The sequence below is a fragment of the Pecten maximus genome, chromosome 9, assembly GCF_902652985.1.
Source record: "Pecten maximus chromosome 9, xPecMax1.1, whole genome shotgun sequence".
Classification (NCBI taxonomy): domain Eukaryota; kingdom Metazoa; phylum Mollusca; class Bivalvia; order Pectinida; family Pectinidae; genus Pecten; species Pecten maximus.
Window position 1 is genome coordinate 34265125 of NC_047023.1, and position 15001 is coordinate 34280125.

The 15001-nt window shown below is 36.8% G+C and overlaps 1 protein-coding gene across 3 annotated transcripts; it reads left to right on the forward strand.

The window, feature by feature from the left end:
• LOC117334057 (N-acetylgalactosamine kinase-like) lies at nt 1-9498 on the forward strand. Of its 3 annotated transcripts, none has more exons than XM_033893491.1 (9): nt 1-108; nt 2575-2663; nt 3716-3842; nt 4156-4399; nt 4609-4713; nt 6041-6193; nt 7618-7828; nt 8490-8697; nt 9105-9498. In XM_033893491.1, exons 1-9 carry the CDS (start codon nt 56-58, stop codon nt 9307-9309), a joined length of 1395 nt encoding a protein of 464 aa, XP_033749382.1. In that variant the 5' UTR covers nt 1-55; the 3' UTR covers nt 9310-9498. The 3 variants fall into 3 exon arrangements, with proteins under 3 accessions (XP_033749382.1, XP_033749384.1, XP_033749383.1); XM_033893492.1 differs by lacking the exon at nt 1-108 and adding an exon at nt 248-321; XM_033893493.1 differs by lacking the exon at nt 2575-2663 and having other exon boundaries at nt 22-108.
• Nucleotides 9499-15001: the final 5503 nt, after the last annotated feature.

Below are 15001 nucleotides of genomic sequence, written 5' to 3' on the forward strand. Positions count from 1 at the left end.
ATCAGTGATTTAAACTTTGCCCTGAAACATCGGTATTCGCCAGTGACCAAGGAGCATGGCAGCAGACACGGCACCTGTAATGTCCATTCCAGACCCTCAACGTAACAGGTACATATCCAAATATAAACCAGGAAAACGTCCAGCTCAAGGAATTGTTACTACTACCGATTTTTATTAGTGTTCAAGCTCTTCATGTGACGACTTCTACACATGTCTATTTATAGCATATCTAGTACAGGTTAGTGTACAATGATAAACGTGTGTATCTATTACGTGGCCACATTGAGTGCACCTTGCTGGTGGGGACCGACCCAACAACAGGTAAACTAGAATATATTATAGTACTGCGTGGAAGTATTATTCTTGATATGAACCTCGTAGCAGTATTTAATCTAACCACTTAATATTGAATGTCTTGTTTACAAAGCAATCCACAACAGCTATGGCGTTTGTTAGATAAGGTCTTTCCCAACACCGTCTTTCGCCCCTGATAACCGCTGACTTAGGTATATACCCGGGAGACGTGCTAACGTAGGAAAATTGTGTAGGGTTCGTCATAATTCATCAAGATAATGAAGGATATGGGTACATTATTCATCATATACTAATATTTATAAATCATGGTTATTATAGTTCAACAAGCTCCGTAAAAAGATGAAAAGTGGGGAGCAGTGGGTTCTGTACTAATTTACATAATATTAAGGTACATGTCCACACTTTTGACATAACATCTCCGTTCAGATTTATTTTACCTGTAAACCCAGGGCTTTTTACGATGCGACTACGGTGATCACACCTGGTCGTCTATGCCCAGGGCTATTGAGACAACACTCTCAGTGAATCCCATTGTAACGCCGTCATGCTTGACCGCAGACACCTTTCCGACTTCCAAACAGGTTTTGCTGGTGAGGTGCTGCATTGGGTATTTAACGAAACTGAAACACGTTGTTACATAAGATTCCATTGAAAATGTGTACTGTACCCGCAATGGACCCCAGGTTACCTTGCACTTTTACAATCCAAGGACATACTATCTGTGTATTTCACCTATACATTGCCCAATATTAGCAAATCCAATGGCAAAATTTATTTCCTTTCAAAAAAATCTAGAGCCATTTCTGGAACTAGCATCATTACGAAAATAAAACAAGTTGTTTATCAATTTGTCTGAAAGGTAGTGCTATCAATATTTTACCGGAGTATTGATTATAAATACCAAAAAATCATTGACACATGTACCTACCCCTCTGAAATGGTCTGTTGATACATAGGGTAGGTGAGTTTACAACACTGAAAGACAAAATCTAAGATGTATTTTTAGAATTCAAGCATAGGAGTACCTTTGTAAATACCATATAATTATCCATAGAAAAGTATAATTTCGTACCTGTTACCTGATTTGAGATAGATTTTTTTTTTAAGTTTCTACTTATTCTCGCAATAAACGAACCAACCATTTGGTTTATTAGGAAGAGTTGGTAGGCATTTGTGAATACAAGAGTGTTCCATTTTCAAAAGAAACACAGGTAAAACCATAGCTAATCTCGCAAACACCCTGGTGTTTGTACAAATTATTTCAATGAACCTTAACATGCAAAGAAAAAACCCAACAAGATAAACATAAAAGAATCGATGGACTACTCTTTAGAGTACTGTTAATTTATATAAGGCAACAGCAGATTGTCACAATTTCACGAGATTGTCATAACTTCGCGTCAAATAATATATATCCCAGGAATGTTCCACTTAAAGTTTAACTTGTCAGCACGGACCTAATAAGTTCTTGTCGCATCAGTTTATAAACCGCACATATTAAGTGCAAACTGCGCTCGAAATGCATGTAAGCGATAATAGTATCCCTTTCTTTTCCACGTTCAAAAATTTAATGGAAAATAGGACACATGCTAAAACTTCGATATTTTAAGATTTACAGAATTAAGTAACTGTCATTGTTAAAACAAATATTTTGTTCACGTGGAAATGTGAATTTTGTTCAAAGAGGTTTGTGGCACAGATCTGGCCTCGATATCACAAATACTGAAATAATTACCACACACCTGTCGTCCACAAGTTTCAATACAGTTACCACAAGCTAGATTATGGCCAAAACATGTTTCAAATTCCCATATTGACGGCATATATTTCCAATGAACATGGACCATTATCTTTATTAAATGATATAATTTATATTATACATGTATTACAGTTTTCTCGCTAATGTAAACAGCATATCAGTAGGACAAGTGTGTTTATGCTGTTAGTACATTGTATTTCAATGTAAAATTGTGACCAGTTTTGTACAGCAAAACATCTTTTGGTCATTTGATGTTCAAGCATTTATAAATTGTAGAACAAATCTCCATGCTTAAAAATAAATATCATAATATAATTTAGAAATAAACATTGAAAGCTTAAAGTTTAAAAATGAAGCAATTATTGAAATATTGCTATCATCAACTGTGCAAGGGGTACAGTATCTACTATCGGTACGGTTGACAAACTAACGTTGACTTGACCATATTTGGATATAAACAATGTCCTGTTGCTATTCAAGTTGAATATTGATTTCAACAGATATGAAAGTCTCACCAGGACGTTCATCGACAGATTTGGTCATCCTCCTTCATTTTTTGGTCGAGCTCCTGGCCGTGTCAACATAATAGGTATGTTCAAACTCAAAATCGAAATTATAAAACAAAACACAGAAAAGGAATAGATAGATAAATAAATAAAAGAATAAATAAAAATAAAACATTACCTACATTAACATTAACCGTAATTGAAAGTCGAAATAGATAAAATTAGGGCAAAAACACGACAACAAAGGATATCGCCACTAAAGTAAACCGCACAGCTTACTCAAAACTGATAAAAAAACAACAAAACACCAACAAAGAATGTCGACATTCTAACTCTAAATCGATAAAATGACCTGTATTTAAGTCCAAATCCTACAATTTTTTTTCTACAGAAAGTTTTGCATCAGGGAATATCAACAGAAATGATCAGACGTGTGTCATCGAATATTTTGTTTCGGTAAATCGTGATTATGCAGTTGAAATAGGACGATACTGGCTAAGCGGTGACATTATAACGGATATTTGTGACAATAGAATAGCAATATATTTTACAAATAAATACGGGTCACTCCCCATTGTGATTTGATAAAGAGTAAAAAGGAAAAGATATTTTTGGTTATTAATTTGCATTTATAACAAATCTGACGGCAGTAATATTTATAACAAATCTGGTCTCGTTCGGTCTGCCCAGACTTACTGATGGCACTAATATTTATAACAAATCTTGTCTCGTTCGGTCTGCAAAGACTTACTGACGGCAGTAATATTTATCACAAATCATGTCTCGTTCGGTCTGCCCAGACTTACTGACGGTAGTAATATTTATCACAAATCTTGTCTCGTTCGGTCTGCCCACTCACTGACGGAAGTAATATTTATCACAAATATTGTCTCGTTCGGTCTGCCCATAGTTACTGACGGCAGTAATATTTATCACAAGTATTGTCTCGTTCGGTCTGCCCAGAGTTACTGACGGCAGTAATATTTATAACAAATCCTGTCTTGTTCGGTCTACCTAGACTTACTGACGGCAAATAATGTAAATAAGAAATGAAAAGACTCTATATCATTAAATTACATTATCATGATGACAATTGCCTGTGCAAAAACTTTCGACTACCGATTCTGTGTGATAGGAGAACATATAGACTACAATGGATACGGAGTATTGCCGATGGCGATTGAACAAGATGTGGTCATTGCAGTTTCATATGAGCAGGCGTCCAACAAAATTGTTGTTACTAACACAGACTCATCATTTAGGTAAGTACCATACGTAATGAGATTCACGAATTGTTCTAAAGAACGTCAAGTGATATGGCTATCTTATTTGAATACATGGTACTGATCAGATAAAGTGTCCACAAGTGTATTGTAGTGCTCAACATATTTTAAAGACATAGAAAATTATCGGAAAAAACTCGGAAATGTCATGTTTATCCGGATACTTAAACTAACACTGACTGTCACTGACAGTGAATGCAAACTTATCATTGTCACAAATATCTCTTTCAAATCAATGTATATAAAAAACAAATATTTTCGCAGTGAATCGAAAACAGCATTTTTATTTCAGTGATTTCGAATGTGATAAGCGTGATATAAAGCTGGACAAAACATCTCCAGAATGGAACAACTACTTCCTATGCGGTGTGCTTGGTGTCTACCGCCATCAGGACCTAGCTTGCCAAAACCGACATGGCATGTCTTGTATGGTTTCAGGGACTGTTCCAACAAGTGCGGGCCTGTCTAGTTCCAGCGCTCTCGTATGCTGCGCAGCTCTCGTTACGATGCATGCCAACAAACTCTCCATTGCCAAGGTAAACCATTATATGTAGCTGGTAAATCATACCACGATAAGAAGTAGATTATACATTGGTTTTGCTTCGCCTACCTATTCAAAATCTAGAAGATACGAATCATTCCGTGACAAGACATGCAGCCGTCATAATTATAATGGATCATTTTCATCCCACTTTCTTTTTGGGTTGCATGCAACCATTTTGAAATGATTTGTATACATTACTAGGACGCTCTGGTTGACTTAAGTGCCGACTGCGAAAATTTCCTAGCAACGTCGACAGAAGGAGGGAACATGGACCAAGCGATAGCTATTATGGCAGAGCAGGGATTGGTATGTGATCACTTTTCATCAGCTGTGATTTCGAGCATATTTAAATATATTATGTTTTGAACAAATTCTTAAAAAATTGCACCCCACAGCAAATACTATTATTTGCATGTAGAGAAACGTTGCGAGATCAAAGCATTCCTTTTAGAAAGGTATCTTTAGCGAGACCATCATAAAACATGCACCTGTGCTACCCAACCATCTTCAGTGGTCGGGTGGCACAGTGGTAACACACTTGCCTTTCACCTAGGCGACCGGGGCTCAATACCCCGATCAGACGTGAAAACGAATGGGGTCACCTGCCTGACCACGTGGGTTTTCCCCGGGTACTCCGGTTTCCTCCCACAGTAAGACCCCACCCGCTCTCCCATCCTGGCCAACAAGCGTGATTAATATAAGTTGTCATAACTTGTTTCTCAATTGTTGTAACGTAAATAAAGTTGATATTATATTAAACATGCACCGCTTCAAACGGATATTCTTCGCTTTGTGGCTAACGGGTGTATGGGTGAGGCAATCATTCATTTCTGGTGTTGAGAATAAGTCAACGGCTCAGTCAAGACAACAAATGGATAAGGTTTATCACTAGACACGTGTGAAGAGCACTGCGACAGAAGTCAGGCGACACAATTACTCTTGGTATAGATATTACATATAACTAACTAATGATATCTTGTTCATTTAATCCTGCCAATCTGATAAATTTCGAACATAAATAATAAGACACTGCTGAAATACTCATCTTTGTACAAACTAACCGCATCCTGAGAATCATTGTGCTATTGAAGCTTATTACGTCTATATCGTAAACTATGTGTACGGAAATGAGTGAGATTGTGTAAAACTTTTGAATGCTCCACGTAACTAGGATAAATTATTATTTTTTACAAACATCATTATCTCGAACTCTGACCCTGCTTTAGCTCTGTATAAGATATAAACGGTTACATCGAAAACTCGGGGCATATTTCTCGACCCCATCGAGATAACGATGTTCGACAGTATTTTATATTTTCAACACGTTTCGTGTCTAATTATAGCCTTAAATGAATAACAATACCTTTGTTGTCTCATAGACTAGACGACATGACGAAGTTGAGAGACAATACTAACCTAGCCCTTATCTCGAAAACAAACAAACGAACACAACACTGCATTAGTATATCTTATTAATGTATACATATCGACTGAACGCATGTAAAATCTTTTATTTTTATTTTGTCTAAATGTATATTAGTCAATAATCAGATCCGAAATCACTCGCACCTTGTTGTTTATAAACTTCATCAGCTGCATAATAATTAGGAATATCTGAAACTTGTCATTGTAGGCTCAACTGATTGAATTCTCACCACTGCGCATTACACCAGTAGAGCTGCCACCGGAAGTTGTCTTTGTAATCACACATAGCTGTACAGAAATTCACAAAGGAGCTACTGCCTGCTTCAACATCCGCGTGGTAGAGTGTCGTATTGCTGCACAGGTGGGTAGGCACCGCATGAGAGTGCATGTGTACTTATAAAAGGGAGTAGACATATACTTTTGTTATATTATTCTGCCATTTTCTGATTTGTCGACCTCCCCGAAAGGTCTTGACAAACTGCAATTAAACCTGAAATTGACTAATTCCATCACGAGAGGTTGATATTGCAAACTGATAACCTGGACTAAAAATAATAACAGGGAATTTTCCGTGTCTTCAGTGTTTTTCACCATTCACACAAGAATGTCATCGGTTAACGGGCTCCAACCAGTGTAAACAAAATGACAGACGAAACTACTATCGGGCTTTTGAGAAGAAGCGTTTTTGCTGCATTTCGGATACTGATCTACAACTTGTTATTATAAACATAGAAGGAAAAACACCACAATCGACAAAGAGACATCAGTAAGGATATTCCGGGATCATTAACTATTTAGAGGACAGTGAGGATATTCCGGGATCATTAACTATTTATAGGAAAACGTCATGACGTTAACTTTGAAAACCTAACTGAAAACATATGTCGTAACCTTTTCAGTGGAGCTGAGGAATGGGATAACTGTTGCTATAACAGTAGTCATTTTATAACGGTAAATGAAAAGCTTCGTTCTTATTCCAACAAGTCTATACTATTCCCAAAACTATATTGTTTTATTAGATGTAAATTTTCTAATAACTATAAATATTTTTAATCTTAATTGCTTCTCGTATTCAATTCGGATGTCATATAACAAGAAAAACTAAATGAAATGTGTTATGATGTATTGGCTTCTATGAGGTTAATACAAGAAATTGTTAACCTGAGAAAAGTGATATTTCCCCTCCGGTCTCGGAGAATATCCAAAGTCAATAATTGCATAATGCTGCCTTAGTTTGTTTTTTTATTTTATTTTAATTTCTTACAAGAGACGCCTACTATTCCGGAGCACCTGGTCCTATTCTCCTTGAACTTTTTCAGAAGTCTCCATCCAAATCTATATTTCTGTTTATATTTTGCCCTCGTCAAATCGAGTTTGTACTTTTTCAGAAGTCTCCATCCAAATCTATATTTCTGTTTATATTTTGCCCTCGTCAAATCGATTTTGTACTTTTTCAGGAATCTCCATCCAAATCTATATTTCTGTTTATATTTTGCCCTCGTCAAATCGATTTTGTACTTTTTAAGGAGTCTCCATCCAAATCTATATTTCTGTTTATACTTTGCCCTCGTCGAGTCGATTTTGAGTTAGAATAATAGTTACTTTATTATGTGGGTTTTCTTTGTTGTTATAAATATTTGTTATTTTTGATTACAGGTTTCTTATATAACATAATTTGAAGAAATAGACGTTCCATTGTAAAATATAAAATGTGTTAATTACTCATATGATAGTAATATATGAATTGTGCTTAATGTTTCAGCTGTCTTTAATTTTAACTGACAGGTAATCGCCAAGAAAAAGGGGCTAGATTGGCGAGACGTAAGTACTCTGAGAGATGTACAAGAGAAAATTGGCCTTAATCTGACTGATATGGTAGTCCTTGCCAAGGACATGCTTCACCAAGCTGCCTATACAAAGCAGGAAGTGTGTGGAGTACTGGGAGTGACAGAAGAGGAGCTTGCAACAACCTCTTTGATAGCCTTTACAGAAAATGGTGCATTACCTACAAAGACACGAAATTATCAATCGTCTGCTGATTTTACATCAACTTTGAATTTGGATAAAATAGGAGACCTGCATTACTTTTTTTTATCTCAATGGTTTTTAACTATACATGTGTATTAAATATAAATTATTACACGACGTTAAAAATTACTCTGACAATTTGAGGCTATCGCTATATTGAGTCAATAATGAACCAACAAAGGACCGTTTTAGTTAGCCTGGCAGAACTAGAGAACTAGTCAAATTAAGCCAATGGGAAGATAGGGAGTTGGGTTTCGATTTCAAATCAAATGAACAGCTGTTTCACTAAATGGAAGTTAAGGAGAAGTGGTCAGTCCAAATCCAAGGTACATGTACAGCTCTGACATGTGACTTCATCTCTAAAGTGTCATTGTTACTTAAAAAAAGATTGCTTAGATATTTAGATATAAGCATTATTTGATGCCATGGTCCCTGCAATAATGTAAACTAAAATGATGTATGCATTCATATAATGAAACTAGAAAAAGAAGAATTAAACTTCAGACATATCTGTATCATAATCACTTCGGTATCCCAGACAAGACCTTACCAATCCTTAATCGCAAAACTCTAAAGTCTGCCACAAATATTCGATGATCACTCCAATTTTGTTATGTACTTAATTTCAGAGAACGAATTTCACTTACACGACCGTGCTGTGCACGTGTACAATGAAGCGGAACGAGTGTACCAATTCCAGCGTGTATGTGAAATAAAACATCATGACTCTTTCAGCCTACAACAGATGGGAGATCTGATGTCAGCCAGCCACTCGAGTTGTCATCAACTGTTTGACTGTAGTAGTGAACATCTCAACATTCTCGTCGAAACATGCATGTAAGTAGGCGTCGATCACTCTTGTCTATCCAGATGTATTCTTAAAACCATGCATGTTCCTTATTCACACATGGAAGTGGTACCGAGGCTACTAGCCAAATCATGATTAGGATTTAGTGGGATTTTTACGTGGACAGATGAGGTAAACTGTAAAATAGTTCATGTGTCATTTGCAACGGTCCATTTATCTTCATCAGTGAATCCAAAATCAAAATAAACACTCGATTCCTTTATGCATCTACATAGTTAGCCATGTTGAAATGCCTCCTGATCAAATGCATGTTCAGGTAACGCAACGTGACAACCTTGCATTATTGCGTCATGCTATTATCATAATGTACATGTTTTGTAGGTACCATTCCTATGTGTGATGTACTATATATTTAATGTAGCCATTTATGCCATAGGCTGTCCGGAGCCCTGGGGTCACGCCTGACTGGAGCTGGCTGGGGAGGTTGTGTAGTTTCCATGGTACCCACCAATCAAGTTGAACATTTTCTCCAGCAGGTCAAGGAAAAATATTATGCAAATGAACCATCAAGATCTAGTAGAATGGAGAGTTCGGTCTTTATCACCAAGCCTAGTGGAGGTGCTGCTATCTATACTATCTGACCACTACAAACAGTACTGACCACAAAGAAAAGAGAAAACGAATCCACATTATAATAACTCTTTGTGGTTACTTGAATGGTCGAGCTATGACCGGATGTAATTGTATGTACAATGATACTTTTCACTCCAGTAAAGGGAGACAACTTTCAAGTTTACATTCAACAGCAAATAAATCATCGAATAAATACAGACAGCTTATCTATTTTGTTTTGTTTGTTTGTTTGTTTTGTTTTGTTTTTTGCTCACCACTAGCGTATTTCTTTGGTAGCCGACGGTTTCTCCCAGAACGTCTCGGAATAGGTGGAGACTCTGCCCCTGCCGTACCTTCATTTTGACCCGTTTCATGGTATTGTGTAAAATGGCACAATATTTACGTATTTACACCAGGGGTTGGTTTAACCCAAACATGAATTACCCGTATATGAGTATATAGTTAAGCTTATGGAATTACAGGAGATACTTTACATCAACACCATAACGAATGTTTGTATAGGGTCAAAGAATAATGATAACTATTGGGTTCCTTTTAGATTCTCCTCACGACAGCGTTACGGTGTGTCATGTTACAGGGTCGGATTATGCATGTAAATATCACACAAGACCTTGGTGAATTCTCAGGACCATTTATTGCAGACATAAGGATTTTGAACTCTGCAATAACAAAACATAAAAGAATACAAATATATTGCGTCCAACATTAACCGTATGACAAGTATCCCACACGTAAACATACGTGTATTACCGACAACTACATGTAGATCATTTGTTATAGTTACAATACTAGTATAGTACTGATTATATATGATAGATTATCATAACTCTTACATACATATGCGTTACACTACATATATAACACTATACTATAAAATAAAGGTATTGCGATGAACAATGCGTTCTTATCTTATTATTTACAATATAAAGTACAATATGAACTATGCCCAGTTAAGTATTAACAATAAATACTGAATACTATACAGATATACAGTTATCTGTATACATAGTAAAAATGCATTTAGGACAGATTACCTGTGTATGGCACAGAGTTCTTCAAAAGGAACTTGTCTGGTTATATTATGATTCAGATTCAGATTCAGATATGTTTATTAGAGTGTCACGTATTGATACATAAAATATACATAAAATACAAGCATCATTTCATTAAAAACGTTAAAATGCATCAACACCCAGCCATATTTGGCTTATGAGACACTACTACAGTAAAATCTTGAGAGTCAATTAATATTAAGTCTTATTGATAAAAAGTTTTGTCTTCTTTGGTACATATCAAACAATAACCTAGCGACATCTTTTATGACGGACGGGCGAGTCTGTGAAGTTACAAATCAGGACACTAGATATTTGGACTAGTAATAAATTAACGACATCATTATGTAGTATTATAATGTACATTTATCGAGAAAAAGGATTTAAACAGATTCAAATAGTATTACTTGAAATCATTACCGGCTAACCGTATATTTTTACATGAATATAATACATGAAACTATTTCACATCAAAGTAATATAAATCTTACTTTTGATACCGATCATAATTAATAAATGCAATCAGTGGGAATGTGGAGAATAGTTAAAACTAGACTTACGATTACATGACGTCGATATTCTTAAGCTTGTATCAACACCACAAACGGTCTGTTCCGTTCGCTGACCAGTCACATAATGATACAATGACCGGAACATAAGAAATACCGCGAAATCGAATAACCAATGAAATAAGACATAGGACTATGACGTAAGACAAAGACTAAACTGACCAATGACTATATGACACGACATATGACACAATAACTAGAATATACGCTCAGACGATGTACAGAATAAACGGGAACTAATCAATGACTATATGACACAACATATGACACAATAACTAGAATATACGCTCAGACGATGTACAGAATAAACGGGAACTAATCAATATACGACGAAACAATAACGGAGACAATACAATTAACAATGTATTAAAATCGATCCTGCCACATACCCCCCCCCCCCCCCTGTTTAAAAAATGTCGTCCCGACATTGAATAACAGTAGACTATCAATGAGAAAAAAAAATATCTATAAAAACCTATCGAACCAAAATACTCATACAATGGAACAGGAAAAATGCTGCTAACTTAAATCTATTTTCAGATTCTAGTATCAAACTGACAGTAACCTAATTGTTCGAGCTTCCTGATACAATATTGATCAAAATACTGGACACTTCCGCATCCCTACCCTTTAAGAGGCCTGAGTGGTAGAGTCTCTCAAGGTAGCGGGCTCTGGTAATCCAGTCTGGCTCGGTTGGCTGCTGCGACAGGATCGATTTTAATATATTGTTAATTGTATTAAAATCGATCCTGCCACAATCACGTCTAATTGTAAAAATTGGTTCCATGTATCCAATTCTGACAAAAAAATATCCGGCTAGTAATAAGCTTTTTGTTCCGTTTTGACGCATTTACTTCTGAAGAAATTCACATTGATTCCATGAAAAGGATTCTGCTTATTACGTCACTCTATACATCGATACATCGATCAGGAGCTCGCTTGAAATAAAATACAGTACATTGATTTCCATTATAAACTCCATCAACACACACCCCGTAGACTACTCCCTGTTTAAATAGCTTCGTGTATATATCATCCCCTGTAATTTGCTCCCCGTTGAAACCCCTCCCTGTAATCTACTTGCCGTATAAATTACTTCCTGTAATCTTTTTCCTGTATACTCCACTCCCTGTAATCTTCTTCCCGTATAAATCACTCCCTGTAATCTTCTCTCTGCATAAATCATCCCTTTAATCTACATTCCGTATAAATCACTTCCTGTTTTCAACGCTCCCTGCAATCTACGCGTCCCGTATACTCCCAGATCAGAATGCGTCCCGTATAAATCACTCCCTGTAACTCAGTTTGGCACACCTCGGCAGATTCCACGACCCCACGTCAAAACTCGGCTGTATGACGGTTTCTGCCATAGGAACTACTTACAGGCGCCCGGATTTAACATGGCGGCGCCCGGGAAACAGATGTCTGTCAAAGACTATTTATCTACGGGGACAGTGTGTTACTTTTTGTGTACTCAGTAAGCACTTACATTGCTGGGCTTAATCTAAGGCCCGGAAAGTAGTCAGATCACAGTCGTTATCGCATTAAAACAAACATGTATCTGTGATATAGATGGATTTTTAAGTATACATAAGCGACAGAAGCGATGGTCAACAACTCCTCCATCGTCCCTTAAAATGTTGGTTGCCAATCACATTCAGCGTGCAGGGGTGAAGATTAAAGTTTCAAGTTTAAATGACGGAAACAATTACCAAATAAGTCTCGGAGGAGATTGACATTTGAAACAGGAACAAAACATTATCATGAATCTCCTACATGTACATCTGTGTCCACACCTGGTGTAAATCTATTTAAAGCTTCTAGCTCTTTGCCAGAAAGTGTCCTGAACTCTTCCAATGTTATATTTTCTGCTGTTGGTGCGTATTGTGTTCGGTCCCCCTCCAAGTGCACACTCTCGGGTAGAATTTCTAAACCCTATACGCATAGCTATGGTTGAGTCTATGAACTATGCATGGATTTTCAATTAAGTACATTTAAGGACATTATTTTCTGTAACCAAATCGAAACTAAATGCTGTATGAATGAACATACAGACTTCCAGAAACTTATATTATTAACCTCGCTGTCAATCAATATCATCGTGACATATCCGGGATGGCCCCAGGTATATCGTTATGATGGTGATATGGATGATTGGAATAAGGTAAAGCTACCACGCCTCGGTCATTTCGTATTCATGTATTGTATTTTTAATTAGCGTTATCCGACAACTTTCCGGGAAGAACGGTTAAAAGCAATTTAAACATAATTTTATGAAGTGAATTTGAAAGAAATACATATTATGCGATGGATGTATAGTAAATGTAGTGGTCTGAGGAACATTCACGGCAATTTTACATCATTGTAACAGAGGCTGGATGGTCACCAAGTAAAAACGCCAGTTGCCGAACCCAAGTCGGATATAACGAAGCGTTTTCGTGAAAAGTCGGATATGGGTTACGTGCGTCCGGACTTCCTCATGAACAAATATCGACTGTCAGTGAACCACGGAAATTCTCCTTCCTTCTTCCCGATACAAAAATAGTTTTCAAACAATGTTTAAACTTAAACCGGTTTCCTGATTAGTGTTGGTAAACTAAAACTGGTTTGTTAAACCAATCAAACAATCCCATAATGTGGTGTGGGTGGTTCCAAGAACAAGATGGCGGATGGTACACTACAGCAAAATGTTCTCCATCGGCGCGAGGGATATTATCCCTGAGATTTTTGATGGGTCATGGTCATCCAGTGGACATATGTTATTATGTAAGCATATTTTTATTTATTTATTTATGCTTTCTTTATGTGTTGATAATATGCTAACGAGATCAACAAACGGCTTCTTATTCATCCTGACTATGATTGGAATCTTTTCACTTCTTTGTAGCAACTTTATTTTTCCTATTATCTCCCTTGACACTGTTTCACATTTGGTCTTAAGTTAAGCTCTCGCCCCTGTGAGGAAGGCTCTGGGCTCTGTCCCCTTGCCGACACATACAAGAGACCCCAGAGGGATATCGGCGCCAACTATTGAATAACATTTACAGATTCTATGTAATACTGATCTTTTCTCTCCTTTTCCTTTTTTTCTCAAAATTTCCCTTCTTTTTTTTCTATTCTTCCTAATGGTTTGAAAACGAGAAAAACCTTCATATGAAATCTAAGAAAGATTCAAGAAGAACTTTCAGAGAAATAGTCAGATAACAAACTTATACCGTCAAAATCCAAGATAGCTTCCTGTCTCCTAATACGGTTCAAAATTGAATATGCATAACTAGGGTCCAAGGGAAATCTACATGTGAGGTTAAAGAAATATCCGTTCAGAACTTTTCAAGAAATAACGAAAACAAGCTTGTCCAAATCCAAGTTACTGTAGCCTTGTATTTCCGCTCAGTGTTAAAATTTAATGGGCACAACTAGGGACTGAAAAAAACCTACATGTGAAGTTTAAGAAATACCCCTCCCCCTCCCAAGGACTGTTTAAGAAATAACGGTAACAAGGATTGTTTACGGACGGGTGTACATTTTAGGGCGATTTGAAAAACCCACCGCCATATCAATGAAAGTTGTTTCGGAGTGGGGCGACTCGGTATATAATTTGACCGGATGGGGTGTCCTGCTGGTTGCTTTAGTGATGATGAAGTAGCACTATAAAGTTGATATCAGTTCCGCGCTATCACAAACAGACACAAACGAATATACAGCCAGTCTCATAAAACACACACACTGACATAAAGGGGAGGCCGCCTAAATCACCGGAACTGTTGATCAAACGTTAAAGTTTAACGGCAATGTCGATGACCAACCAGAAATGCTGTATCATTAAGGGACAGACAAACATAGAGACAGTGTTGTTGACTATCCAGTGACCGATGGATTTACCCCCGACAACAACCAATGGCGATGCTATAAAGAGACCGGTGCATTGTAGGTGGATATGTACACTATATGCAATTTGCTTTTGTGTGACAGAGTGCGAACAAAGCTAGCATTCTTCCGACTTTCTAACTTAAAATTATATTTGGTATTACTAAAAATGATATAATATTTTCTTAGACGAGCCATAATTGGAAAGAATC